Raw genomic sequence first — 25,330 nt, forward strand, 5'->3', positions numbered from 1 at the left:
AAGAATGAACAAAAAATGAAAGTTCCTCGGAGCACCTTTAATGAAGACAATATGAGGAGTTTTTACCAATTATCACTGCACGTCTGTTTTAAAATAGACATTAAATGTCTCTATTTGTAGCACAAAACCAAAGCAGTTAAAAGATTAAAGGGACACTCCACTGATATTAGGCCTACATGTTAAGATTACTCATCATGAGTCTATTGATAGAAAATAACAGTTCATGAGGATGCCCTATATTTTGGTTATACCAGTTGTGACCACGATTGAACAACTCAATTTGTAAAAAATAGTTAAATTAAATTTGCGGACAAGATAATCCTGATGAAATCATCGGGGTCACCTTACTTGGGTTTGGAGGTTGTTCATTATTAATAGGTTTGGGTGAACATACATGTGGGTTGTGTAGTTGGAAAAAATATGGCTGTATATACATTTTTTAATAATGTGTTTTTTAGTTGGGTTAAGGTCGAAATTCAGGTATCAATTTTCGACAACCTTTTTTCTCTAAATCGAAAGTCTGGACTGGGTCCGGGAATGTGTTACGAGAGTATTCGAACATTAGGCAGACTCGTATGTTACGATGAAGACAGGACAGTACGTAGCAATGCAACCAACAAAACAGAATGTCTGTTTATTAAATTATAGCCAACTGTATTTTCACAATAGGCTTTAAAACTATTTTATTTTAGCAGGAAACCAGTACAAACGAGCCGCAACCCTAAATGCTGCTAACACTTTATTGTACAGATAGCAGTGTTAAACCAGTTAACTTCACATGTAGGACTATTGATTTCAATCAAACTGTTTGCCTCACCTAGTCTTTCAGTCAGTCCACAACAGGTCAGCAAATTATTTGGAAATTGTAGAACCTTAACATAGTGTATCACTGAAATGTGATTTGGGTTTTACGTTGACATTTTTGTACATGCCTATAGTCCCAGAGAGGTTTAGCTGGCATAACAGTAGTGGTTAACGACATATACTAAGTCAACAATATCTTAAATATTCTATAAAAAAGCTAAATAAAATCAAACATTTCAAACTGACAGGGTGGCATCTTTAATGAATGTAATCGTTGACAATATAGCAAGGTATGCTGGGTAAAATATCAGCTGTGTCGGGAGATAATTTTGGACATCCAACATATACATATGGGTAAAAACAACAACGACATAAAGAGAGAAAAAAAGGTTTTCACAAACACTTTCATCCGTTACACGCAAGGCATTCACACAGGACTAAACACACACACACACACACACACACACACACACACACACACACACACACACACACACACACACACAGAGGCTAAAAGCTTGACAGTGAAAAAAAGGGTCAATACACTGAAGCAGATTTGGATATTCTTCTGTTTGTAAAAAAGAAAAGAACACGCTCGTTCTGACAGAAAAATTTAAATTGTGTGGTCGATTCCGAACCTGCCCTTTTCTGTTTTTCAGTGAAACTAGTTGTGTGTACTGTACAGTATAATGATATTTACTGCATTAGTTCTGGTATTTCTTTCACCTTTTTTTTCATACAAAACAAAACACCTTTTTCTGAGGTAAGAACCGACAGTATCAAAACAGTGAAATCTGAACTTTTAGTTGTTGTTTTTTTAACTAAAAATCAAAGCCTGAAAATTCGATAAATAAAAAAGGACAACTGTGTTTTTACTGCAGTACAACTGGAAAACAAGTGATTTGAAGGTTGCTAAACAAAACAGAAAAATGGCGCAACATTGTTTTCGGCATGTGACTAGCTCTGTATTAGAGCATGTTTGATCTGAGGCAGAGGTGGGAGTTGGTGACATCACATATTTCCCCACCCCAAAAAAAACACAGAAAATTAGCAGGGCCCATGGAAGACAGTTTGGCTGATCCAGAGACAGGTACACACACACTGAGCAGATGTGTGAAGCAGCTGAGTGTCTGTACTGTGCACAGGCGGGGGAATACAGTTTTTCCTTTAACCAACAAACCATCATTGTCATCCCTAAGAGCCAAGCTGCCAGCCAGCAATGGCTAAAAATAACTAATTTGGAAGCTGCTGTGCTGTCAAATATTTTGCTTCTGATCTGGACAAACTATTTGTTTTCTCGTGATGTCACCCGCTCCTGAGCTCCTCTTAAATCCCTCGCTGCTCTGAAGAAGATAACTCTGTTCTGTCTTGAAAGGGTAAACACAACTACACCTCCACTAAGGTTCTCTGAATGGAAAGTTAATTGACTCCCAAAAAGCATCATCAGCTAGCTCCCATTCATACCTGTATGTCATGCCTTCACCGGGCACAGAAAGAATTGTGTTGTAAGTTTTAAGGCAGTGATACCGGGGGGGTTGGGAGGGGGGGGGGCACTTTGCTGATCTGCAACACCATGGCACCAACAATGACCTGTACATCGCTGTAAGGAAGTCAACTCAGTCCTCATCCCGACTGTCCACTTTTCTGTCTTTTTGGTTGCTTTGACATTACCTGAAGGAAAAAAAAACAAAACAAAAAACAAAACAAAAAAATAAAACTACTACTAAGTCACCACCAACTGTTTGTCACAACGATTCCTTTCAGAATAAAAGGCCGGCAAAGTAAAAAAGGAAGAGTGTTCTCTCCCCCCGATCAACGAGAACATTTGCATAAAAAGGAATACTACACGATCCTTTAGCGGAATAAAATCTCAACTCACACTCACACACACACAAAGACAATCCAAGCGTGCACACAGATCAGAACCAACATTTAACATACATTTCTGCCCGGGAGCCACATATTTTTAATCTGCCATAAACACATATTTCAATAATATCCATTCCAGTTAGGACAACTTCCATGATGTTTTTTTTTTTTTTAACATCAACTCTTGGGTCTTATACAGCAAAGACTGATGTCAGCATCATTCACCATCACAAAGACGAGACCCCACGAATCCCAAAAGTTAAACTGAACAAATCCAATCTTGTCAACTCGGGTTGTTTGAAAAGGTCGGACTGTGGGTCGGGCTTATACTTTTCGTGACATAAACGCTCCTTGTGGCAGCATAATGGCAAGTAGCTGATCATGTATATACCCTCAATAGATGCACCAATAACATTTCTATTTCGGCAGAGTATGAAATATTCAGGTTGTACTTGGTAGATGTTTGCCTTTTTATTTTTTATATAATTTGGACCATAACTACTGATTAAAAGCGAGAAAAAAAAAACTAGGGAGAAATTATTCTTTCATCGGCCAGAATTAGAGTCTAAGTCTTCATGATCATGTTTCCAGAGTAGGAACAAGACATATCAGCTGCTTTCCGTTCAGTGTTATCAGTGCACCGGCGTCACATACCATTAATCACCGTTCTTCACATAAAAAGACCAAGCTAAGTAGATTCAGACATACATGTACATTTTTTTTCTTCTCTAAACAGTTCTGTACACAATACAGGGGGGGGTGTGGTCATTGGTGGGGGTGTGGCCTAATATATCTCTCTTTCTCTTTGCCCATTCTCTATCATGATTTTTCTGTCACTCACCGTGGGTTCACTCTGAATGCAGCCGCCAGGAGGAGCTCATTCTTAAAAAAACAAATAAAACTACAGTAGTCTTAAAACTACAATAGTCTTGATTTTGAATGCCTTTTTTTTTAAATGCCTGTGTGGAAACGGCCAATCACATTCTTCTGTTGCAATATGTCTCGGCCCAATCAGTGCAGCGTGTCAAAATTCAATTTTGGGGGCACGTGGAAGTGAATGCACGGTTTGTGGTCGTAATTGCGACTTCTCTCTCTCTCTCTCTATACACATCTGTCATCATTCCCTGTCGCTTACTGTACCTTCACACTCATTTTCCTTCTCTTTTGCTCAAAGAAGTTTTTGGAATTTTTCGAGAATTTTCTTGAGGGAGTTATCAAGGTTTTTTGGGGCCTTTTTCTTTTCTTTTTTTTTGTGGGGGGGGGGAGTTGGAACTATCAGCAGTGCACGTGACCTCCGTTGTTTCTGGAGGTGACATAGTTAGGAGGCCAAAAGGTGACAAGGTTTGAGGGGTTGGGGAAGGGGTTCGTTTTTTGGGGTGGGGGGGGGTTCAGTAGTGCCATATTCAGTGCAGCAGCCCGTCGAGATCGCTCTGTGTGATTTTAGCATTGTCTCTGACTTCGTCGAATGTGTACGTCTTGACAATCTTCCCGTTCTGAAAGACCGTGTGCAACAGGTCCTGGAGAGGAGAGGAAAAGGGCAAGAAAGAGAGGGAGGGGTAGGGGGAAAAGTAAAGGTGAGAGAAGAAGTGGGTCAGTGTTTTTGGTGAAAGGAATTCCTTTGCATTTGTGTGTACTAAAGTTTTTTCGTGTCTTATTGTGGGGGGGGGGATTTGAACTCACCACGCCATACTCTTCCTGGTCTCCCTTGCCTTCCTCCAGGGTGATATAGTCTCCACTCGGTGTCCGGTGCAGAGACAGGCGGCCTTTCTTTGACCTCTTGTTGGGGTCCGCCACTGGATCCTTGAACACATTCACCTTTTTCCAAACGGCATTGGAAAAAACAATGTCAGATTTTGAAGTTTGAAATGATGGTCTATTACTCGAAGCTCTAAAAAATGTTCAGCTAAGTTACTATTTAGGACAGTCTTGTCCTAAATAATAATAACAATAATAACAATAACAATAATAATAATAATAATAATAATAATAATAATAATAATAATAATAATAATAATAATAATAATAATAATAATAATAATAATAATAATAATAATAATAATAATAATAATACATCCAAAACAATTCATACACCTGGGGCCTGTTTCAGGTAGCTGGTTTTGAGGCAACCCAGAGTTTGTTCGCTCTGAGTTGGTGGAAACTCTGGGTTTTCCGTTTCAGGTAGCAGGTTCAGTGCAACCGAGAGTCAGTTACTGCGGCAACATACGCCGTGGGTCTAACCTGCTGGATAGGTGGTTAGACCTACCCTGAGTTTGTTTTCACTTTACGCTGCAGCTCCGACTGAAGAAAGAGTGTCACTGCCACACGCTTCCCTGTACAGTTTGAAGCAAAATCACTCTATATAAATCTCCATCGGGATGTTTTTATCATTTCCTGATGATTTTACGTTTGACCAATCATTTATCTGATCAGTAGCCTTGTTCTCAGCCCTCGGTCCGTTCATATAGGCGGCCACCTTACACATCGTGACATGCTCTACATTCAGATTAATAAACCTATTTGTAGCCTATTGTATGTTTTTTAACGTCTGTGCCACTGAACAGATTTATGTCAGGTGGATTCATGTAACGCTGCGGCTGCACGCGATCGTTGTAGTTCACTTGTGCGATCCTAAAGTCACAGACAAGCCTCGTTAAATAGCCTAATATGAATATAAAAATGATATAATAATTTAAACTGTGATCACTTGAGGAAAATGGATCTGGTAATAAATCAATCAGGCTCTTCAATGGAAACTGTCACCTAATGTGTCTTGACGTTAATGTATTTCACTCCCCATTTAAAAGAAGCGACAGTCTGTTCTGTTTACTGCACAGTAGGCTTTAGGCACTGTCAGTAATGCTGTGCCGCGCCAGCTTTATTACTTTACAGCTGATATGCGTAACTTTTTAAGATAGACTATGGCTTCTCATACGGAAGCGAAATGATTATCTTGACAAAAAATGTTTGCTCTGTTTTTTTCTGAATTGCCGAGGAGATTAGATCAGAGATGAGACAATATCCCGTTAATTCTTCTCCATAGGCTACCATAAACTCATTCGTTAATATTTCTAACTCTAGTGGGAGGAGCGGAGATTTCTTTTTTTCTTTTTTGAGAAGTGGAGAAGTGGGAGGATCAATCATTTGTTTCTTCTGTTTCCATGGTGAATCATGTTATCAGCGATCCATTGACGATGGCTTTTATGCACACGCTCCACCCAGAGTGAACACGCTCAGAGTTGATTAACCCAACGCTGATCCACTGTTCTGTAACCGAAAACCCAGAGTTGCTTATCAACCCTGCGCTCTGAGTTTACCAACTCAGAGCGCAGGGTTAAACCCAGAGTATGTAAAACCAGCTACCTGAAACAGGCCCCTGGTTAATTTTGTGTGCTGGACAAAAACATGCAACACTCAACTCACAACAATCAAAGCCAGAAGAAACACTTGTAAAAAAATACAATGTAACCGCCACAGCTGTTGTTGCTGTGCCTAAAGTGAGCACTAGCGTTAGCAGGGAGAGTAGTGACATTTACAGTGACGTCATGACATGGCTCTCTAGCCCATGGAAAAACAAACTGGTTCTTAACAGGTTGAACCGACTGAGAACCGGCACCAGGACCGGCCCGGAATTGGAACCTGGTTCAAGTTGGTAGAAAAGTTGCAATTGAAAAGTCCCAGTGCTCACCCCCAGTCCATTAGTGACCACGTAGCTGCATTTGAAGGAGCAGTTGAGAAGATCTCTGGTCAATTTCTGCAGCAGAGCCCCTCCGGACCCGAAGGATATGTTCTCAATGGACCACCTGTGCTGCTTCATGCCCTCCACAATCTGTTGGGGGAAATAACCCACACACACAGTTAACATTGGTTTCAAGGGACAGGAGCTGATTTGCGTCTCCTAGAACGGTGTCGATAAAAGGCATGGGTACCGTACCTCTTGCAGTGTGTTGATGTCGACTCCGTCCCCTTGTATGACTCTGATGTAGGGAGGGAGAACCTTATAACCTTTAGAGTTCTCCTTGGCGATGAACTTCCTACCCAGGATCTCCAAAACCTGACAAGAGGGGAAATGAGTGAAATAAGTTAGTGTCCAGTCTTGTTCTTAAAAGGTGAAGTGAACGATATATTTATGTTAATATACGTGTTAAATCCAGTGGCGGCTCCTGACAATAATCTCAGGGGGGGCAATTGTTGCCATGATGGGAAATATGACCCAAAATGAACCTAAATCAGATAGCATATGACAATGTCATATTGCATTTAACTGTTTGTTTTTCCTGTTCATCTGGCATAACCACTCTGGCAACATTAGACAAGCATTGTACTGTACAGTATTTTTGGAAATTAAGTTAGTTAATTTCTTGAATAAAATTATTTTAGCTCTAAAATGATTTAATTATCCGGCTGTGGCCATCACAGATAACTTGTCATCTACCAGTGTGCTCCTCAGATAGGCTTCCTTTAAAAGTTAGGAGACAAAAATGGATGCTGGCATAGCATGTGCAACATTAACAGTGCTAATCATCACATTGGTTTGGGTTACTACTGTATACAGCACTTGGTAGGCGGGTTTATGTCGGACGGTGAAAGCAGCTGTCAGCTAAACGACGATCAACAGCTGATCGCCGTTCAATAGCCGATCAGCTGTTGAACGGCGCTGGCTCGTATATGCAGATTGATGTTTAATGTTTGTTTTACCTTTTCTGAGAGATGATGCATAGGGGTGACACCCAAAGTTATCCATGCGGTCTCTGTGCTGCCATCAGGATGGATAAAAAGCCAGTATACAGTCCATATCATCATGCAGCGGCAGCAGGACAGAGCGTTAGCGCATTAGCATCCTGCTAGCCTCGTTAGCCGTTCAAACGAGCCCCGTGAAAATCCGCGTTTATAAAATCCCCCAATCCATCTTGGTAGATACTTGCTTGATGGTTACATTTTGTCTGGGAAAGACCTAGTCCGAGTCCGATCAAGTAAGTAGCTTGCCAGCCTAGCCTGAGTTGATATAAAGTTGTGTTGGTCTTGAATATGACCGCTCTGGGCTGCATACTGGACATGTGACTGTATCAGTCACTGTAATTGGTTTATTGTTTACTGTACGTATGACGACAACACGTTAGGGCGAGCACCCCCGGAACCCATAGAGATTGCATTGCGAGGCTTGCAGTTTGAAAAAAAAAAGTTTTACATTGATGTCTATGAGAGCGCTGGGGGCGATTTTCAACCAGCCCGACATCGCCCCAGAGTGACGGTACAGAGCACAGACGCTGATTGTACAATGATATTCAGACTTAGATGCAGGTAAAAACTGTATTGAAATCATAAATTATGATTATTAATACAAAAAAAAAAAAAACATTATTATTCATTATTATATTTTCGTTTTTTGCTGATATGGCTCAAGGAGGGCGGCGCCCTATCGCCCTCTATGGGCGAGCCGCCACTGGTTAAATCGCTCTTTATTCATAAAGTGATCACTTACAGTATATAGTGTGCGCGCTTCATAACACAGGTCTCTCAGTAACCCACACTGCATGTAATTGGCAAATACACTTTTCTGGTATCCCGCAACCTGATATCCAATCAGAAGAGAGAACGCTACAAACGGGCACGTCTCTCTGCCGGTGCACGCGCAGAGATCGACAGAGGGGTGAATGTTTATGCGCCTAAAATGGCGGACCAGGTAAAAATCCTTCCCAATGTCTGTTTTGATCGTTTTTATTTTATCGCACTTACGGATCTGAGATGATGCTAGATGACTCGCTGCTTGAAGACCGCAATGCGTTAATGTGGTGACGTAGGGATGAGGGGAGGGGACTGCTTACTGCAGTCACTGACAGGAAGTTAGCTAAAGGAACCATTTCCCTTACTGAATCTTAAAGAGACAGAATATAGAGGCGAGCTGTGTACGAGACCACACACACACACACACACACACACACACACACACACACACCTTCAACACGGTGTCTAGCGGGTCTCCGGAGTCAGGCCGGACCACCAGGGGCGCGTCTGGACTGCGTATCTCTATCAGGCTCCGGAGGTCCTCGCCCCAGATCTTCTCACAGGCGTTGTAGATGTCGTAGCTGTCGCTGACGATGGACACGGGCACGTTGGGAAAGGCCCTGATGATGTGCTCAAAGGCATCCTTCTCATGGTCCTTCCCCCACGCTGTGATGGTGCTATGGAGAAAGAAAAAAAAAATGGCAGAAAAAAGAAAAATTGTTTTTATACGTCTTGAATATATTTCTCTTCCCCGTCAATTGGAGGATCACCGCAGCAAGAAACTGGGAAGGTGTTGAAAAAAGCAAAAGTAACTAAACAGAGTTAAAAAAAAGAAAAATTGTGGATAGAGGTTAAAGTAAGCAGAATCAACTTCATATTAGTTAGGATAATAGGTAATGGGAGAAAAGAGAAATTGAACAGAAGGAGAAGTGCATTAGTAAAGGTGTTATCACGAAACCGTCACAAGCTCGTAATGTCACAGATCATCCAGAAGAGGGCAGCACACTCCAGGTCTTAGTCTGGGCCCGAGCTGGTAAAGGTTGAAGTCGGTTTGTTGTACACAACTTGGATAACAGGTTTTATTACTATTAACAGGCAAACCAAGGCCATACTGTTTTCTTTTTCTTGTTTTCTTTTTAGGGTGTGCTTTGTCCATATTGCTGACAACTGTGGTATCAGGCCAATGAAAGGGGGTTGCTAAGGCACCATATGCCAGCAAAAGGGTTTTTAAACTGTATCTGGCATCTCCAGATCATGTCTGTTTATTACCGACAGGCCTGCAGCTAAGCAACAGGGCGTTTGTGCCATGCCATTAAATGACATTGGATAATAAAAAACTTTGCATAACCAGTGGCTTGGGGCATAATATGGGCTCCATTGTAGTGGGGGTCAGTAGAATACAAACACACACGTATGTTCAGCATTGTGTACCGTACGTTGATCATCTTGCTTAAACAGAGTCAAATCAGGCCCTGAAGACACTTTCAGTTACAAGTTCCGAGGTTATAAACTCAGTCCAGTCACTCCTCTGATGAAACGAAAGCTACTGGAGTTAACCTAAACTACGTGGCACTCGATCAAGACTTTAAAAAACTAAGAGAGAAAAAAATTATGTACGTTTTGTACACTTTCTTTAAGTCTTATTTTTCTCGGGACATTTTCTGTGACAGAATTGACAATTAGCAAAAAAAAAAAACTAAAGTTAGAGCTCTGAAGGTGAGACCCAAGTCACCCATGTCCTGTTTTCCTGTTCCTACATCAGTGGAATTTCACCGTGACTCCTCCCTCTGAGGTATAGAACGCATTTTAGAATAGGTGGCCCATTACATAACGGTTGCTAAGACAACCGCTGCCAACCATCCCACAATGCACTGGTGCGAGGAAGAAGGATGTGCTGGAGCAGCAGTAAGTGCCCTGGTGACGAGGACGACGCGACCGTGTGCGCATGAAAGCGAAACGGAAAGAGAAAAAGAGTGTGTGTGTGTGTGTGTGCAGACTCCAGGACTGTTCAAACAAAGTTCTGTTGTATAACATGCAATGAAATAATCTATCTAAATGCATCAGTGCCATAAAACAATGGCAGTCACATGCGAGGTATGTTGGCGTCAGGGGAACAGCCAATCAAAACGCGTCACCTCTGGGCCAATCAAACAGCCCCGTTCCAAAAAGTAAAAACGGCAGAGGAACGAAGTGGATGATTAGCGTGAAGGTGACCAAGCTCTGACCAGGCAAGCAAATTAACAGCAACCTCGCAGCCAAATGATGATAAATCGCCTGCATCAACGGCTTTGGCAGATGACCAACTCTTATAGGGGGGGACACAAGTTTTCGTACTTTGAAAATCAATTTGGCTTGAGGGTGAATTTATTTTTTTATTTTTTACAGTGTGGACTAAACTCACCAGACAAGAGGCAAAACGCTGGAGAAGAATAGAGCAGAGCCGTGCCCAGTCTACTGTTGTGAATACGTGGCTAGTGCTGATCATTGAAATTGTGCGCACACAGGAATTTAGCAGTCTCCAGGCAGCTACATATTATGCTTTAAAGTCCTTGCGAACCATGCAACTCTTGAAATGGTGTTGAACACGTTGGCAGACTCCCGTCATACCCCGGAGGCTCTGCGTTACTGGTGTAATAATTAAAGCTGGCGGCGAACTACTGCCCTAAATCACAATGGAAAAGATTGTGCCACTTAAAGCCCTCCAGATGAGCCAGGAGGCTACACAGAGAGATATGGTGTCTCTATAAAGCAAGGGGACAACAACCTCATTAAGCGACATTAAATGACAGTGTGTACAAGCGTCGTCTAACCTGTGCTCTGCGGCGGGCACTGAGTAGCCCGGCACAGGGTCCTTGGTGCCGTAGTACTTCTTAATGACTCCAATGCCGGCGACCGTGTCAGTGCCCTTGAAGTTGACCAGATGGGCGGAGGCTCCGATGCCCGCAGTCTAGAAAAAACACAAGAGGGAGATGGATTGTTAGTGGAGATAAAAGGGGGGCCAAGACGTCACATTATAGAGCACATTTCTTTACCATGCATTTTATTTTTGTATTTGACATCTTATATAAGAGCCCGATAAAGGAGACTTGGCATGGTTTGTTTCAAAACATTCATCACATTCGCAGAGCTTTCATGTGTGATACAATGGGTGATTGTGGTTAAAAAGCTAGAAACTGGAACTTGGGGTTAGGATTATTCTGTCAAACTACTATTTTCAAAGTCCTTAAAGTGTTTTGGATGAAATCTGAATTAAATACTGAGTGCTTAGGTCAAGTACAATTTCTCAAGTAAATTTATTTATTTGGTTTTCAATGTATTTGTTTGATTGACATCACCATGTTCATATTTCCACTGCTTCATGGGTAAGCATGCTACTTCAATTGTCTCCCATACCGTATGTACTATGTAGTATAGTAACTTAGTATACAGTACCTCTTGTGAGGAGACGCCCCGGTAGCCAAAGTCATGTAGTTTATACTCCAGTTTCTCTAAGTTCCCAGAAGTCTCCAGGAGATACTTGGCGAGGATCTTCTTCTGCTCTCTGGAGTTGGTCGCCACGGTGACGGGGTACCAGATCTGCACCAGAATGGTCTGATGGATGGAGGGAGAGCACAGTTTACTCAATAGATATAAACAATTGAACTTTTTATGGATTCCCACCTGCACCTATGATTAAAGCTCATCGTTTAAATGAAAATGTAAAAAGGCGACGTAAACATTAAATCTAGGTCAATAAACAAAAGCTGAACAGACCAGTGAATGTCTGGTCAAAAACGCCCCGTTTTTCCCAGCATGCATCTGGTACTAAACCCCCCCAAACTAACAAGCTCGGGTAGATCAAAGAGGGGCTACTTATTCACACGAGAGAAACTCTGGCAAAATACATTCCTGAGTGCCTTAATGTCAACTCTGGACTACAGTCACACATTTCAATATGAAAACAAGTGGCTTATCTGTACTCACAACCACCACCTGGGAAATATTACTTATGCACACTTTCTGCAATCATAAGTGTTATGGTGCGTGCATGCGTGTGTGTGTGTGTGTGTTTGTGTGTGTGGCCGCCCACCACAGCATTCACTTCCACGCAATCTAATATGGCGACCATCGGGTCACGCTACAGATTAGAATCCGATATTGTTATGTAAACACCCTCATAATGCTTGCATCATTTCACTTGTTATGCGGCACTGTGTGTGTGGTGTGTACAATAGGAGTGACAGTTAAGAACATGTGCGTCAGAGCTCGTTAGTAGCAGATAAAGGGAGCAGGCATTAAAAAAAACAAAAGAAAACATGATATACAACTCAGTATCTGATCCATAATTGATATTATTTGACAGGTATTAGCATCTTATTTTGGCAGTAGTAACCCTACTTTATCCGCACTAGTCTGCAGCCTACTTAACCATTATACTTTCCCTCTTTCTATTTGCCTGTGGCTCCATCTCTTTTACCTTCCCAAACCATTAATGTTGTTAGTTTAAGCCTGTTTGACATCTGTATTCATGTGAATACAAGACAACATTAGGCAGAAATTAGCATAGCACCAGGACAGGTTCGTTTATTTTGGGCGATGGTTTTGTGGGAATTGAATTTTATTGGAGCTGCGAGTCTACTGTGCGTTTGTTATTAATTAAGGCACCAGCTCTATAAAAACAACACATTCCGCGTCAATGAATGTGCTCTCGTCAGATTAATCTGCAACTACTATGTCAAGTGACGCAGCGTTAATGCAGAATGATTTGCCTCGTCAGCTCTATTTCCTCAAAATAAATTAAACAAAATTGAAAAAAATTAAATGTCTGAGAACATGACCTCGATGGTAGATACGGGCATGTGTGCAGCTATCTTCCGTCTCCTACAGGCAGTAATTCAAATAGTTAAGAAGAAAATTACTCTGTAAACACTCTAGCCATTTTGATACCTCACTCGAATTTGTCTACTAATACTATGCAGTGTGTCTCTTCACCCTATGACCTTGAGTCACATGCCTCCTCCTCCTAATCATAATCTAAACCATAACATGCTCTCATGTGACTGCCAGAGCAAGGCGCATGTCCACACACACACGCACACAAATACGATTAACCTTGACTAGAAGTTATATTTAACCTAATTTGTGTATTGTCTCAGAATTAATAAAGTTAAGAATATTCGTGTGACAATTTGTCAGTGATAATCTTATCTCTCATAGTAGGGGGTGTGATGGGGCAGCAGGGCGGTTAAAAACAAAAACCCTAGGGGAAAGAATGTTTGCACACACACGCCAGCGCGCACACAAACAGACACACACACATGTGCCAACATAACTTCTCGGCCAGTGTACCGGAACAAAATGGAGGGAGATAAAAAATGGAGAGAGTGAGAGAGTGGGATGACAGGGGGAAAAGGGCGACAAAAGAAAAAGAGAAATGAGAGCAAGGTGTGACAGTGATAAAGAGAAGGAAATGATAGACAGGAGAAGAAGAATGGATGGCAAGAGAGAAGGGGAGAAAGAGAACAAGCCCAAGGACACAAGGCCGAACGCTACGGCTAATTTTACATATGCCATGAAGAATTATCGTGTGTGTGTGTGTGTGTGTGTGCGTGTGTGTGTGTGTGTCTGTGTGCCTGTGTGTTTATGCATGTACAGTATTTATATCAGCCGTTGCAGTGTATGTGCGTGTTTGGCTGTGGGTGATTGCTGTCCAAGCACTCCTCGCTATTATTGTTGTATTTGTTGTTAGAGTCGTATATAAACAAAGATGCCGTGTCGTTTCTGTCCGATCATATTGAGAAAACTCACCGCAGGATTTATCCGCGGTCAAATGCCGTATTAATGAATGGATGATGAGAAAGGAGAATGAGAGTTGGAGGAGAGGGTGGGGGGTGAGAGGAAGGGAGAGAGACGGAGAGAGAAGATATCGCTCGTGGTAAATTAATTTAGTTCTTGCCGAGTCATGGCGGGACGGTCTGTTCACGCAGCATTAACTTCATGAGGCTTTCCTCGTTCTGTGCATTCGCTCACAAAACACAACACCATCTGCTGTACTTTTTAGGTCCCAAAAAAATTAGCACACACGAACCTACAGTAAGGATCGGACGATTAAAGGAATAGTTTCACATATTAGGAATTTAAGATCAGATGAGATTCTTCATTGGCATTGTACGATACATACAACTAAATTCAGGGCCATTCAAGGACTGGGCAAATAAAAAAATTTAAAAATTTAAAAAAAGGTTTTTATCCCATTCGGTCATACTCACAATCTGTATTATACACTGATACTCATTGCTAACGTATGCAGTTAAATTGTGATACAAGTGCTTATTGATACTGTGAGGGAATTTTGGGTCTTTAGTTGTAATATTAATGGGAAAGATTAATAGGCCATACATGCCTATCTTGTGTGTCTGTCTCTCAGACTCTAGGTCAGCCTTGGAGCCTGTTAGGAGACACTTAGGTCAGTTGTATAGATAACGTCTCATCTCCTTAGACTCCAGAATGTTATGGTTCACTGTGTTCAGCTCTGAACCAAAACATTGGTACGCTTGGTGCCCGAGCCGGGGAGGTGGTAGAGATAGCGCGAGGTTAAAACACAGCTCTAAGCATGAGTTTGTCAGAAATGAAGTGCAAGTCACGAGAGTTGCAGTCCGGTTCTCCTTGGCCAAGTCTGTAATAAATATTGCTTCATAATTCATCCAAGTCTCCTGAAATATTCTTCCACCTGAGTTGACCTCCAACCTTGAAAGAACTTCCATCACAGATACTATTGCACATAATGATACATTGATTATGACACTTTGCTTTTTTCCTAGGGTGAAATGAGAAGATTGACACCGACCTCATGTATGAACAATATACACAGTAAAAAGTGTTAAAATGGGTAAAAAAACAACAACACTTTACTGGGACTAGTTCTTAGGCAACCGACAGAAAGGAAGTTACTGGTAAAACGGCAAACTGATTCTGAATGGATTATAAATCAAGGGGTTCATTTGTGAGCTTTAGAGGTGCTAGTAGGCCGATATGAGTGTCATGCTAGCTGTTAGCCCGTTTCCAGTCTTTCTGCTAAGCTAAACCAAACTCTATTCAATGGACAAGAGGGCAAATCTTTCCCAAAAACTCAGCCTATTCCTTTAAGGGACGATTCATCCAAACTGCAGCACACAAATATGACTAACAGTTCTCATTTTGGTGCTTGTGTCAGTGAGCTCAACAACATTCATGTTATTAACTACAACAACGGCGCGACTGTATTAATATAGAAAGAGTGAAGGCCTGGGAATGCAAATCCTTTACAGGTGAACCAAACGGCCCTCACTCTCTCACACAGTGTTTAAGAAGATTCAAATGCAAAGCAAATCAAAGAGCGAGGGAGGATGTTTCACAACTTCACATTTTATTTCTCAGTTGACCACAAAAAACACCAAACAAGGATTTTTCTCTTCTTTTCAGCCAACCTGTATTAATAGCAGTAATGTCTCCGCTGTAGTTACAACTCATCTCAGAGTAGTGTTTGAGCAATAAGCCGTGACAGGGCGGTAATACGTTGAGATTTAAAGGCAAGATAAGAGGAAGGGGGCACGCAGCCAAGCCAAATAGTTTATGGCTTATTTAAACACACATTTCCAGTGTAATTAAGAGGGCGTGATTGTTGCCAAAATATCTGGTCCTGAATCAATATTCTAAGAAATAACTCATTAAATAACTTACTGACATGCTTTAGTAATGTGGTTTTGAAGAAATGAAAAGTACATTAAAAAGGGGTGAGAAATGTAAAATGGCCCCCTGGCTCATGCCCCAAATGGTTTGACATTGCACTTCCATAAAGCTTCTTTTATGCCCTCGCTCCCCTGAGTCCTACATTTACCACAATGCAAATTGCTTTTATACTGTAGTTAGGCCCTCCCTCTGTGACACTCTGTAATGGAAAAGTACACCTGTGTCCAGTCAGGACCCACAGGGACTGACCAGTCATTCAATGCGTCCAACAAACAGAAAGGAGCTGACTTACCTCCACCCAGTTGGTGAGCCAGTAGCATTCTGGGTCGGTGCTTTCTACCGTGAACAAAACGTTGCCTCTGGGAATGACGCTCCCCTCCGGCACCGCCTTGATTTCAATAGGCAGGTGTCCGTCGTATTTCTGTACAGACAAAGACAAAGACACACACACACACACACACACACACACACACACACACACACACACACACACGTCAGGATTACACCGGGACTGTTTCATCGCGATAAATGTGAGATGAAAGTTATTGCGTACATTTAGAGGCAATACAGACAATGAAAACCAGAACAAAGCTTCAGGATTGAGAAATAATTGAGTTTATTTAAAGGGTTTATCACCACTTCTCCTCACTTAGAAAAGAGTCTGTTGGTAAAGAGTGCGGTGCTCTCTCCAAGGTGCTGAAATAGTACCCCTGCAAAAGCACATACAGTACATGGTATGCACATTCTATGGAATGTATAAACTGACTGTGATTCATTTCTAGTTTGGGGATTTTCACTTCAGCCCTTGTCCCCCCCTATGCAACACTGTGGCATCGCATGTGGCTTACATTGTTCTTATTGAAAGCATTAAAGATACGGCTTTTAAGCTTTTGACCACTAAGAAAAATGTACACACACTTCTGTTTATTTTTACCCCACTCCTGCAGAAGGAGTGGGTTTTTATGATCAAAATATTATTGCAAACATTTCTAGAATAATCCAATCAAGTACATTTTATGTTTATCAGGAATATACTGGATGTCCTAAGAGTGTGTGTGTGTGTGTGTGTGTGTGTGTACACAGCCATTACAATGCTTCAAGTGTAAACATTGAAGTTTACCGTCTCCTGTGTACATGTACACCTGCACACCTCAATAGAGCCATTCCTATATAAATAAATACACCTGTTACTCATCATGGGATCAACTGAGTAGTTACACAAGATTTTTTGTTTTATTTTGTTACCTCCAAAATGTAATTCCAGCCCTTCTCATTGAAGACATCATCCTGGAAGTGTTCTCTGTACACTTCCTTTGCCTCCTGGATCTTTGCCGGAGTCACAACCTTTCCTGAAGAGGGGGAAGAAAAGAGAGAGAGAGAGAGAGAGAGATGTAAGAGGAAACACTCACCGATAAAGAGAAGGCACTGGAATGCTACTCTACTGCCCATGTTGTAATTACATTTGACTCAACTCGTGCACGCCGACAAGGGTGTTCTTTGTGCAAAACACACACACCAACTACTTTCATGTACCGTTTTAAGATCCTGGAGAATAGAAAACGGTCGGTCACAACAAAATAACAAGGAGGAGAGCTGTGTTGAAGTGCATGGGGGGGATACCTTGATATTTTAACACTTTAATTCAGGGAGGTGAGAATAATTTCATAGCACTGTCATGGCTGAAGTGTAAATAGAAAGCTTGACCCAGGAGAAAGTTAGCTTAGCTTAGCACAAAGACTGAGGAAAGAGGAGAACGGCTAGCTACTAGCCTCATACCATTGAGACATGAGAGCGCTATCAATTTTCTTATTTACATTCGGCTCGAAAGCAAATTTCCGAAAACGTCAAACCATCCATTTGATTTAATGTGTGTTCTTCCAAAAGTTTTGGTGGGGAAAGTTTATACATTGCTTGCCATCCTTTTCCAAAAATAATTATTAACATTGTACAATAAATGGCTGTAAATCCAGGGCTAAACCAGATCCGTTTACACTGGGAGATATTTCAGGAAAAATGAATGTCAAAGGTCAATAGTTAGGTTTCTTTTTACTCTGAATATGGAGGCTCTGGGTTTCACTTTCACAATGATTCCTTCCTGCTCAACCACTCCCTGGACTAAAGTAGGGTTAGACAGGATTACATATTCACTCAGTGACTCAGCAGAATCACGGAGAAGACCTAAAGACACGTCTCTAATAGTTGTCCGTATCGTTGGGCTGTGAGGGACGCTCTACATGGGCAGCTGGCCTTCTCTCGTGCGGACAGTGAAAGAGCAGCTGTGCTTTTGTCTTCTCTCTCTCTCTGTTCTCCCTGGCCCTCGTTCTCCCCCGCACCTCCGCTACCAACCGCACCATGAAATCCTCTTAAGGGACAGGAGGGAGATGCATTCTTTCTTTTTTCTTTCTTTCCCTCTTTCTCATGCCCCCTCGGGACCACGCTATACCTTAAAACATACACTTTTAGAACCTGAGTTTGTTAGGGCATAGAATGTATTGTGTGCACTTTACTTTAGCCCTGTTTCAGTCTTTTCGCAAAATACTTTTTTCTTTCTTCTTAACCTGCTGGCTTTGTGTCATGCTCTGTACAGTCTAATCTGGGGGGGGGGGGGTTTCTAAGTTGCTGCGGGCCTCAATAGTGAGCACCTGCCCTGTTGAAGTGTCCTTGAGCAATGCACTGAATCTTTGAGTAGCTCCACAAGGCATGGTGACTGACTGACTGACTGACCCTCCCTTACTCTGACCTTGTCCTGTCTGTAGTGGGGGGGAGACAAAGAGATAAAATGTCTCCTGCTGGGACCAATAACCACATGACAATAGGCTGTTTGGTATGTGCCCTGATTGGGGAGCGGGACAACAATGGAATAGTATCATGTGCAGCTCCCACAAGATGGAGTTGACTTCAATAAATGAACGCATAGAAGAAGGGGGGAAAAAAGAAAAGGAGGACGTCTATGCCTAGTGTTGGAATGTTACCCTTATTGAATTTGTTATGTTGACTAGAAACACATTTTTGTATTTACACACACATCTTGGGGGAATCATTTACAGAGGTGGTGGCTAGCTTCACAAGGGCCAAAACCTGCCAAGTAATCCAGTCTGGCAGCTACTAATAGGTTATAGTAGGGCACTCTTATTAAACCAGGGCACTTTTCTTTTATTCCACTAACTAAACGGCACTAAACACAGGACTTACCCTTCAGGTATTTGTTGAGGATGTACTGTAGGCCATAGAAGACGGTTTTGTCATATTTGACCTTTCTGTTTTTGCTGGGATCTTCACGCTTCTCGCGGCACTCGAAGTAGGAGTACACTTTGCTGGTGTTGGGGGGGTACTGTTTGTAATGCGTCACCTGCAGAGACAAGAGCACACCGGGAGAGGAGATGAGACGAGACACAATAGCCCCGGCAATTTGCATTTTTTCCAATAAATCCCTGGGATTGAAAGGTACTCATATAGGAGATTCATAATTATATGGGCTGAACTTTATATGTACGTAACGTTGTATAATACTGGACGTTCCTGTATTTAACAACTGTTCCAGGAACGCACCACATTCCAGAAGGACTATGAAAATGCGTTGTATAAATGGTTGAACATGTTTAAAAATCATGTAGCAAGTCTTGTTGGAACTGCTAAACAACTTGTTATGAACAAGGCACAACTGAAAGAGCTGGAAATGAAGGAGGCGGGGAGCTCGATAGCTAGATATAATCCTTCACAAAGTTCAAGAACTTTTCAATGTGGCAAAACTACAGCTCAACAAAAGACTCATCAAATCAATCATTTGTGGTAAATCAAGTAATACAGTAGTGCAATGTCATAATCGGGGAGAGGAGTGTCAGACTTCTCCCACACATAAACTTTCCTTATGAATCCACTGCTCTGTGTAATCAGAAAATACCACTTTCAGCGTTGTGTGTGCGTTTCTCGTGATCTTTTAATCTACTGTCAAGTAGCTGATGAGAGACAAATGACAGTTGAAAGTGAAGCGCAAATCAACTTTGAGACGTGTCCAGGCATGTTTCTCTCTCTCTCACACACACACACACACACACACAAAAACACACATAGGAAAGGATAGAGCCAGACACTGCCATCTGTCTATCAATTAAAATCTCAAACGAGTGCAGGGATATCCACGGACCACACTCCGGGCATAAGCGGGGCAATTTTCCTCAAATAAGGTCGACAAGATGTCGGCAAACAACTACAGCTCAATCCACTCGTTTTGTAAACTGACATTTACTTTGACACTAAATCTAGCTATGAAGGACTTAATACATTGACAAACCACGGGAGTTCAGAGGTGTCAAGGAATCATAATAATAATGAGCTGTCAATCATTCAGTTGCCTTCAGGGAACACTGCTGTGTATGAAAGATGGTTGGGATGACTTTTTGGGGGGGAAATAATGAAGTGATGCAGACATTTTACTAAAGGCAAAACGAAAGGCTTTCTCATTAAATAGGCATTACATCTAGGCCATGGGCTTGTCCTTCATTTGACTATAACCTCAATCTCCCACAGAAAGGGCTAGATCACACTCCCAAAGAAAACAGGCAGTGTGTGTGAAGGGGGGGGGGGCCTAACGGTGTGTGAAGCAGAGGAAAGAGAAGGGATAAATGTCAATGATCGACTCAGTTTCTCTGACCCCTGTCTGTGTCCTTACCAGGACTCAAAATAGAGTCACGACACACAACATGACACTGGGCCTTGCCACGTGTGTGTGTACACATTCACTGGCTGGCTACATGCCGATGTATACACACACAGTTTTATAAAAAATCACAAAGCCAGTAACGGTCAAGTTAGTTAGGCTCAATAATAGCCCTTTGTTTATCATTTAAGGTGTATTCATTATTCTTTATTATCGGTCCTGATGATATAGTGTTCACTGAAATATTAAACCAACTTCCTTAACAATTTGTATGCTGGAAGTGATCCAGAATGCAACATCAATCAAATGACTAAGGCATATCGAATCACTCTGAAATACACACACACACACACACACACACACACAATGTAGAATTCAGTCATTTTCTGGGACCCAGTTAGTCACTTAAAAAAAAAGATTTTTCTGTTGCTTATTACAGTTTACAGCCGTGTCTTGAACAATCGATAGAGACAGAGGCCCCTGTGTGAAATATATGAAAGGTTTGGACAAAAAGAAAGTGAAAGGAACTTCCTCATCATGTGCGATCACAACCTAAGCATGCAGCAGCTGTTAGTGTGGCATATTGCCTGATGGGGCCATCCCATTACCTAAAAGGTCACATGGGCAACCTGCACTCACTGTGGTCATTCCGCTCAGTTAAAAATGTTTCCCCCCATAAAAGCCAAGTCTCCTGCCTACTTACTCGCTGTAATTCTCTCTGTATTTAAAGGGTCAGAGAAATGTCACGTTACATAAACGTGGTCATATGCCAATAGAGTTGTGTTGTGGTTTTGCAGAAGAAAAAACAACAACAATTATACAGTGAGTGTGTACACTTTCGCCCCTGTATTATGTCAAAATCCCACAGACTCTTACATAGGCAATAAGCTTGTGTGTGTCAACGCAATGGGGCAAGATTGCCTTTGGGGCTGAGCTTCTCTTTTAAGTCCAAATACAAAGGCATTCAAGGTGCACCCTGTTTTTATGTCCTTTGAACAAAATGTGTTGCTCCTGGTCGGTCAAGCGTTTTGCTTGCATTACCCCTTCTCTCTTCCCAAAGGTTATTATGCTGTCATGCGTGGACAAGATGCAAAGCATAAAAGTCGCTCACAGGGAAACAACAATGTATGCCCCGCACAAGGTAAACACAGATGTTGTAGCATTTGTGAATTTAGGATGTAAGGGCTCAGGTACTCACGCTCAACTGATCCTAAACAACTTACAGGTTGGATAATGGACTACGGTTAAATTCGTCTTCTGTGTACCTCAACTGGCTGTATAAAAAGGGACAATAATGGTATAACTTTAGCATTGTGTAGCAACACAGGCGGAACATGAAATATCATCAGCGTTGGGCCGAATGTTTTATCTTTCGCCTCATTTAGGTGACCTTTGCCGCTTCCCTGGAGCCTTCAACTTCTTCATGTGGCAAGAAGGAACACACATTTCCTCACCAACGCTTTGGATTGGACAGACTCATTTGCTCCTGTTGGCTAGCAAGAGCAGAAATGGGTATGCAGATGTACGTAGCATTGGCTGCGTCATCATTGTGTCAGGATGTATTTCATTAAATGTTCTGACATGCTACTTGGTCTTGGATACAGTCCATTTGATTTGTATCATCGGGTATATAATCTCAATTACAATGTAGGTGATTCTCACAGTAAAGCCTTCCACAGAGGAGGATTTGAGGTTGCCCTTGGTTGAACCAACGGATATATTTAAAATGTTCGGTTTGATTTCTTTAATCTAGGTTAGATTATTCATTGCATTTGGCACATTTGTAAATTCAGTGCTTACTTCCCAAAGCTACAGTGATGTTCATGAATTAGACCAAGGGTGTGGCGTATGGTTAAGCAACAGTAACACTATCACTTATGTGTTGTTGTAATAATATCCAATATGCCCACAACAATATTGACTTTTTGAGATCAATACTGTTTACAGTGTCTGAAACACATACACTCTGAACTCCTCCTTAATCCAACCTTGACATTTTCTTCACAACTGTTCAATGGATCTGAGAACATGTGAAAATGAAACCAAAAGTTAACCAGCCATTTTCCAGGAAATCAAAACAAAAAAAATAAAATTGCATGCTCGTCAAAAGACTGTTTGCAACACTTTGGGGGGAAAACTGCAACAATTCTTTTCTTGGCGTGAGTAGCTCCATTACATGATAAAGCACCTGTCTTACATGCCGATCCATCTCACATGAAAAAGGACCTCGGACCAAAAGCTCACACGCTCTCACGGTCTGGCTGAGAATCAAAGAGTGCATTAGTTGACACAGGTTCATTGAAATACACTTTTACAGCGCTCCGACTGAGACGTTTTAGTAATGGAACATCACTCTAGTCCATACCTCCTGAACCCCCAGTTTGGAACTTCAACGACAAATTAATTATTTTTTTCTGAGGACTACACATGTTTATATATATATATATATAAAAAAATGAAAACTTGTAAGCATTGGGTTCCTATTACCTATCGAAATAAATATTTAAACCACAAATGGAGTATGGATACTTTGCTGTAATAACTAATTTATCAACACACAATAAGGTCCTATGTAGAATTGTATGATGTATGACCCTCTGAGTTGGTCTGCCAACAGTTGCATAACTTGTTATAATCAAGCTTATTTCATAAGGTTAGGGTTAGCTCATACAGTATGCCAGTGTTGCAATGGATCCTTAGTTATATATCGCCTGTCATCACCTAAGCTGTAGCACACACTTCTTGCATTTGTCAATTATAGGCCTATGTCTCGCCCAAGGACACATAGACTACATTTCTCTGTTATACTGCTGTATTGGTCTAAAGGTAATTGGTAATTTTCATGAAGTAGCCTAGTTGTAGGAACCCAGTATGAACCGTTCAGATGTGATCTTTCTGCCTTTCAAACGAAACCCCTGCGGGTGTCCCTTACTCCCTCTCCCCTTCTGTCATTTTTTATTGCTCCTTCTATCCTACCATCATCACCGAATACTGTCACATTACCTCGTAACATGGCAACCACTTACGAAAAGTCTGATAACACATTACTGCAAGTGCATTTGTTCTCTGTTTACATTGTTAGCTGGTTAGCAGCCGGGTATTCAGGTTAATTCATTCTTAGAAACAGCAGCAATTATCGCTAACAGGCTACGAACGTGTCAATACAGTTTATGATAGAACTATTGACTTGGATAGGCTGCTCTTTTTTAACTTTCGGTTTTCATTTCCTCTGAAGTGACGCATTGGCACTAGCAGCTCGCCGGGCTAACCGTACCCCCGGCTGGGCTCTTGAATGATACTTTCCCATGTGCAATTCACGGGGCTATCCCTAAACAGTGCCTGCTAGCTTGTGGCTAATATTAGCTTTTTATATGTCAATTGCCCTCTGTCTACCTTCTGCGCTTCCTGTGAGCTAGCACGTTAGCTTATTCAGCTAGCAAGATAAAATTGTGGCTAGCAAAAGCCGGTGGCGGGGAACAGGCTCCCCCCAATAACCAGCGGGGATAGATATAGCTGGTAAGCTGAGGGATGCTCGCTTTTTGAATTTGGTACCCCAGTGTCTGGTGTACCAGCCCCCCACTTCCTCCTCCTCCTCTTACCCCCTGCCCCTTCGGCCTGCCGAGACCAGCCACAGAGAGCACTGTGATGGCCTTGGGACTCGGATGAAACCACCTTGACTTTTATAATTTTTTTCATCCATTTGCCGCTCCCCTCCACCCTGCCCCTACCTGCGTCTGAAAACCCGCAATGAAGTCCGTTACCTTGTATGAGTCGGTCGCTAACAATATGTTGAAGTCGCTTTCTCTGTGCTCCATCTTTTCCCCACTGGTTGTGAGTCAGTCGCAGCTGTCACTGTGTTGTGTTGCGCGCCGTGCTGAGTACCGGGGACTCCAGCTTGGTAGTGTGTAGCTGGGCAGGAGGAGGGGGAAGGAGGGAAGGACCATGGGAAGGACAAGCGAGGCGGGGCAGGGGGAAGGGGCGTGCGGACTGACGTCAACGAAATTCCGGCACCCTTCGGCTGTGTTCGGTTGTACTCGGTGAGCCAATCCGGTTTTACCAAAGATGCTATGCTTACGAAGATGTACCACCCAGACAGGCTAAATACGATTTTTTTTCGTTTCTTCCCACCGGAAAAGGAATACTTCGTATATCTTACAATATGATAGAAATATAGGCCTATAGACCTAATGACAATTTTTAGATTATAAATATGTAAAAATGCAAGTGCCCTATAGGCTACTTATGCTAATATCATACAAATGCAGCTTATAATAATGATATACAAACAACATTAAGAAATAGCCAATATTAAAAAATAATGTAACATATGGACTACACATTTGCATCGTCAAAAAGAAACTGAAGACTGGCCTGAATTATTAACACTTTAAGAGATGACGCTTGGCTGATGCATGAATTTGTCTTTCTATTGACAACGGATATTGTTTTTGTGAATTTGCAAAAACAAATCTTCACGTTTTAGAGTTAAATGTGTTACGTAAATATTCACGTCGCGTTGCAGACTAGGCCTATTTGTCAAAACTTCTGGAATGAGAGTGGGAGCTTTTTGCTTAAATGCCCACTGACAGATACAAAGACCCGGGCCACTGTCTCACTTCCCACGCTCAGCAGAGGGGGGCAGTGTTGTTCATCAAATGCTGTCACAATGTGAAACGATAATGAAACTGCTGTGCCCATTGGAGTGTAGGCTAAGTGGGTGATGTGTATGCATTTCTTTATATGTCCATGGTATGCACCCCTTCATTTCTTGGGCGTCGTTATTGAAATAAT

General features: G+C 41.9%; 1 protein-coding gene across 1 annotated transcript; it reads right to left on the bottom strand.

Annotated features, from left to right (window-relative positions):
* Positions 1-1,046: 1,046 nt before the first annotated feature.
* nampt1 (nicotinamide phosphoribosyltransferase 1) lies at positions 1,047-24,440 on the bottom strand. The gene is made up of 11 exons (XM_080050955.1): positions 24,301-24,440; positions 19,075-19,231; positions 17,128-17,231; positions 16,175-16,303; positions 11,608-11,766; positions 10,986-11,122; positions 8,627-8,852; positions 6,605-6,724; positions 6,359-6,499; positions 4,354-4,488; positions 1,047-4,190 (listed from the first exon to the last, which is right to left on the bottom strand). The coding sequence occupies exons 1-11, from the start codon at positions 24,352-24,354 to the stop codon at positions 4,077-4,079; spliced, it is 1,476 nt and encodes a 491-aa protein (XP_079907081.1). The 5' UTR covers positions 24,355-24,440; the 3' UTR covers positions 1,047-4,076.
* Positions 24,441-25,330: the final 890 nt, after the last annotated feature.

This window comes from Ammodytes marinus (assembly GCF_949987685.1).
Source record: "Ammodytes marinus genome assembly, chromosome: 22".
Classification (NCBI taxonomy): Eukaryota; Metazoa; Chordata; class Actinopteri; order Uranoscopiformes; family Ammodytidae; genus Ammodytes; species Ammodytes marinus.